This window comes from Ovis aries, chromosome X (assembly GCF_016772045.2).
Source record: "Ovis aries strain OAR_USU_Benz2616 breed Rambouillet chromosome X, ARS-UI_Ramb_v3.0, whole genome shotgun sequence".
Taxonomy (NCBI): Eukaryota; Metazoa; Chordata; class Mammalia; order Artiodactyla; family Bovidae; genus Ovis; species Ovis aries.
This window is the reverse complement of record NC_056080.1, coordinates 118,707,657-118,713,461: the sequence shown is the minus strand read 5'-3', so window position 1 is coordinate 118,713,461 and position 5,805 is coordinate 118,707,657. Positions and strand designations below refer to the sequence as shown.

General features: G+C 41.3%; 1 protein-coding gene across 1 annotated transcript; it reads left to right on the top strand.

Annotated features, from left to right (window-relative positions):
- Positions 1-1,766: 1,766 nt before the first annotated feature.
- On the top strand, positions 1,767-2,276 carry LOC132658809 (protein FAM209-like). The gene has a single exon (XM_060407995.1). It carries the CDS (start codon positions 1,767-1,769, stop codon positions 2,274-2,276), a length of 510 nt encoding a protein of 169 aa, XP_060263978.1.
- Positions 2,277-5,805: the final 3,529 nt, after the last annotated feature.

The window sequence follows — 5,805 nt, the reverse complement described above, 5'->3', positions numbered from 1 at the left end:
ATGGATTTTCTCTTCTCTGGACTTAGAATTTTACTCTACATGCCTGGCCAGCCTCCTATTTAATATCCTCTGGACTAAACTGACTGTTGTGGCAGGCTTCTCTGTTCTGTGAAGGCCTCTTAATCCCACTTTGGCACTGAATACCCATGAAACGTCCTAGCACGGATATCCTTTTTTCCCTGCTCAAGTTCTCACATCTCATACTACACACCTCCCTTCCCTGTTCTTGTGGATCTTATCGTTTCACCTTATTTGAGTTCTGACTCCCTGTACTGGGATACCCTGTCTGTATGGATATCCTCTTCACCCCTACCCTCTCATCTGGCCCACTACGGCACCATGCTCCCCTGTCATGGATGCCTGTCTTGATAGATCTCACTGAATTGCTTTATGAATAGTTGCTTTATACTGTGGGGTATAATCCCAAAGGATGACTTAATTAATTATGTTGTTCATCCTGTTCTAGTTTTGGCCATTGGAAGCTCATTCCTGTCTTCTTTGACATAACCCCATTATTCCAGGGCATTTTTTTTTAGCACTTCCTTTTTGATACAATAAGAACCCCTGCACTCCTCTTCCATATTTCTTCTCTGAGCCCTACAACCAGTAATTTCTCCAAGAAGCCTGGTTTCTTTTCTTGGAAAATAGTATTAGGCACCAAGATCTGTGCTTATTTCTACATCATTGTTTCTTTCATATTTTGGGAGTATCATTTCTCTTTGACCCTTTCAGCTAACAGAACGAAGAAACATATGTATGTATGCTCATGTGCCATCTACTTAACTATTAATTCAAGTATGCATGTGTAACAGTATCAAGATTGTTAACTTGTAATCCTACGAGAGAGAACACTAACAACTAGATCAAGTGCTTTTATCTTGGCTTTCAGTCTTGCAAACTCCAGTTCATTTCCAGTTACTTAAGTCAGGAGATCTTAGTGAGGTGGTTGTATACATTTGCAATATAATCGGATTGTTTAGTCAAATTCTGTATTCCATTCTTTATGTCAAAATGTTTATATATATATATATATATACATACATTGATTCACTTTTGGTGCTGTAAGATTCTACAGGTTTTGACAAATATGCAGTGTCATGTATTTACCATAACATCATACAGAAAAGTTCCACTGCTCTAAAACATCCTCTATGCCTGGAGAGAAAGAAATGGCAACCCACTCCAGTATTCTTGCCTGGGGAATCCCAGGGACAGAGGAGCCTCTTGGGCATAGTCCATGGGGTCTCATAAAGCCAGACACAACTTAGCAATTTAGCACAGTCATTTTTAGGAACACTGTAGGCCACAGAAAACACATCAGTGGCTCCTAGTTGGTGGCCTCTCATTTACTACCTTTCTTTCCCACTTGGCGCTCTGCTCCACAGGGGCACATGCCCACGAGTCTGCTCTGCTCACCCAGTGTCTGGATTTAACAAATGGAAAAATAAAAATAGAAGATGAACTCACCCTCCCAGTAGAGCACTAGGTTCAGAAAGAATACACAGGCAAGGAGATAGCATCCTGTCATTCCCCACCTCTTTTCCAATTGCCCGCTGGAAATGTTGCCATTTCTCTTTAAGCTCTACTCCCAGTTGACCTCTGCAAGCCTCCTTATCCTGTGTCCTGAAGTCATCACAATGGCTACATGGGTTCTGGCTGGGGCGGGGCCCTCTGTGACATCAGCAAGGGCTCAGCCCTGGCTGGTCCTCAGTCTCCAAGTGCCTGGGCAGACCAGAGCACCAAGGGCCTTTTCCTCTCAGCTCACCATGTGGTCCCTCAAATGGTTCCTGTGCTTATCCACGGGTGTTACCTATGTTTCTGCCTTAATTTTTACTTCTCTAAGAGAGAAAGCCGAAGAACTCCAGGGGAAGGTTCTGTGCAGAGGGTGCTTTTTAATTTGGCAGAATCTACCAGAGCATGCCCAAAACTGGCTTGAGATCACGTTCTGGATTTTTCTCACTGTGCTGATGTACCTGACAGTGAAGTTGGCAGGAGAAAGTGGCTACAGTAATGTGCAGAATTCTCCTGCCCATCAGGGCACTTCATTTTGCTCTCCCAGAAGGAAAAAGGAAAAGGCATCTCCCAACAAAGACTACATGTTCCAAACCTTAATCCTGCTCATGATGGACCTTGTAAAATTTGTGTCCAGTATGCAGAATCTGAAACTCACCACAGCAAATGGGAGTTACCTCAGTCCTTCCAATGTCGACGTTTCTGTAGATGCACACAAGAACATTACAGTATATGAGCTCTGGGGCAACGAAGAATCCAATTGAGTGGTTTTGTGCATCAAAGTAGGTGAATTGTAGAGCGTTGACATACCTTATACAAAATAATAAAACTATTCTGAAGCAAGAGAAAAAAAGCCTCTGATATTTTTTATTCGCTCTACAGTTTTACCTTTTCCAGAATGTCATATAATCGGCAGCATGCAGTGTATAACCTTTTACAGATGAGCTTATTTTACTTAATAACATTCATTTTGGTTTCATCCATCTCTGTTTGTGATTTGATAGCTCATTTCTTTTCATTCTTGAGTAATATTCTGTTATGTTGATGTACCATAGTTTGTTTATCCAGTCGTATATTAAAGGGCACTCCAAGTAAGTGAAGTCACTCAGTCGTGTCTGACTCTTTGCAACCCCATGGACTATAGCCTACCCCACTCCTCCATCTATGGGATTTTCCAGGCAAGAGTACTGGAGTGGGTTGCCATTTCCTTCTCCAGAGGATCTTCCAGACCCAGCGATCAAACCCAGGACTCCCACATTGTAGGCAGACACTTTACCATCTGAGCCACTAGGGAAGGCCAAAGGACACTTTGGTTGCTTCCAATTTGTGTGTGTGTGTGTGAGAGAGAGAGATATAAACTAAGCTGTTATAAAACTCATGTGCATGTTTTTATGTGGGCATTAGCTATCAAATCAATTGTTGAACTCTCTAGGAGCATAACTGTTAGATCATGTGGTATGACAATGTTTAGCTCTGTAAGAAATTGCTTCCAAAGTGACTCTACCATTTTGCAATCCCACTAACAACGAATGAGAGTTCCTGTTGTTCCTCATCTTTGCCAGTAGTTGATTTTGTCAGATTTTTCTATTTGACCATTTTAGTAAGCATGTAGTGGTATCTCACTGTTTAATGTCACCAGTCTACTCTAAAAAGTTATCTTATTTCCATATTTCCATTGCAGCATGTCTATTGTGTTTCATTACCATAAATTCTTCAGGTGTTTTATCTTTAATCTGAGCTTTAAATAGATCTTCTGCTCACCAGAATTCTGCTGCTGTTTATACCATCACTGATTATTTTGCTTAGTCTTCTAATTATTTTTTCCTGAAGGACTAATAAGTTGAAATCATGGATATTGGAAAATATTTATTTTTAATTGAACACTGACAACACTTTCTTTTCCTGAGTATTGCTTTGTCCACTAATGTTTAGTGCCTCCACACAAAAGTTTAAGTTCAGCACGAATTTCTCCCCCCTCCACCTTTTTTTTTTGTTTTGATTCTCTTATATAGTTACTAGATATTAACCAAATCTGTATTAGTACCAGTTGCCATTGCAACTGTACATTTACAAGTTTTTCTACAACCGTATATGTATTTTATCAGAATCTTGATTTTATTATGTGTCTTCTTCATGTAGTTTTGAAAAACTATAGGCTCATTATTCAAGAGTGGCCTCTTCTCCACTGAGATTCAAATGAATCCATTTATATAATTGAAGAAAATATATTGAGTGAAGCACTTTCACAGCATCATCTTTTAAGATTTGAAATAGCTCAACTGGATTACATCACCCCCACTAGCTTTGTTCATCATGATGCTTTCTAAGGCCCACTTGACTTCGAATTCCAGGATGTCTGACTCTAGGTTGAGTGATCACACCATCGTGATTATCTGGTTCATGAAGATGTTTTTTGTATAGTTCTTCTGTGTATTCTTGCCATCTCTTCTTCATATCTTCTGCGTCTGTTAGGTCCATGCCATTTCTGTCCTTTATTGGGCCCATCTTTGCATGAAATGTTCTGTTGGTATCTCAGATTTTCTTGAAGATATCTCTAGTCTTTCCCATTCTATTATTTTCCTCTATTTCTTTGCATTGATCACTGAGGAATAAATGAGTATATCTTTCCTTTTCTCCTTTGCCTTTCACTTCTATTCTTTTCACAGCTATTTGTAAGCCCTCCTCAGACAACCATTTTGCATTTTTGCATTTCTTTTTCTTGGGGATGGTCTTGATCCTTGCCTCCTGTACAATGTCACAAACTTCCATCCATAGTTATTCAGGCACTTTATCATTCTAATCCCTTGAATCCATTTCTCACTTCCACTGTATAATCACAATGTATTCAATTAAGGTCATACCTGAATGGTCTAGTGGTTTTCCCTACTTTCTTCAATTTCAGTCTGAATTTGGCAATAAGGAGTTGATGATCTGAACCACAGTCAGCTCCCAGTCTTGTTTTTGCTGACTGTATAGAGCTTCTCCATCTTTGGCTGCAAAGAATATAATCAATCTGATTTCGGTGTTGACCATCTGGTGATGTCCATGTGTAGTGTCTTCTCTTGTGTTGTTGGAAGAGGGTGTTTGCTATAACCAGTGCATTCTCCTGGAAAAACTGTTAGCCTTTGCCCTGCTTCATTCTGTACTTCAAGGCCAAATTTTCCTGTTACTCCAGGTATTTCTTGACTTCCCACTTTTGCATTCCAGTCCCCATAATGAAAAACACATCTTTTTTGGGTGCTGATTCTAGAAGGTCTTGTAGGTCTTCATAAAACCATTCAACTTCAGCTTCTTCAGCATTACTGGTTGGGCCATAGACTTGAATTACTTTGATATTGAATGGTTTGCATTGGAAACGAACAGAGATCATTCTGTCATTGTTGAGACTGCATCCAAATACTGCATTGTGGACTCTTTTGTTGACTACTCTGATTCTCCTAAGGGATTCTTGTCCACAGTAGTAGATACAATGATCATCTGAGTTTAATTCACCCATTGCAGTCCATTTTGGTTTGTTGATTCCTAAAATATTGATGTTCACTCTTGCCATCTTCTCCTGTTTGATCACTTTCAATGTGCCTTGCTTCATAGACCTAACATTCCAGGTTCCTTTGCAATATACCTGTCAGAGAGGCTCAGAGGGCTCAAACAAACCTTGTGTGCACAAGCAGCCAGAGTTCCGATGGAGACTGGGACAGAGCTGTGTTTAAGAGTCTCTTGTGGAGATACAGGTCAGCAGTGGACTGCCACAGGGGCAGGGGCTCTGGGTGCAACAGACTTGGGTATGGCTGAGTTTGGCAGACTTGGGTATGGCATAAACTCTCTTGGAGGAGGTCACCTATAGCCCCAACATAAAGCTGCCAGAACTTACACAGGACTGGGGAAATAGACTCTTGGAGGGCACAAACAGAACTTTGTGCATGCCAGGACCCAACAGAAAGGAGCAGTGACCCCACAAGAGACTGGCCCAGACTTGTCCTTGAGTGTCCAGGAGTCTCTGGTGGAGGCGTGGGTTGGCGGTGCCCTGCTTCAGGGTTGGGGGCACTGAGTGTAGCAGTGTGTGGATGGGACCCTTTGAAGGAGGTCACCATTATCTTTATTACCTCCATCATAGTTTGGCCCCAGGTAATAACAGGGAGAGAACACAGCCCCAACCATCAACAGAAAATTGGATTATAGATTTACTGAGCATGGCCCTGCCTATCAGAACAAGACCCAGTTTCCCCCTCAGTCAGTCTCTCCCATCAGGAAGTTTCCATAAGCCTCTTACCCTTCTCCATCAGAGGGCAGACA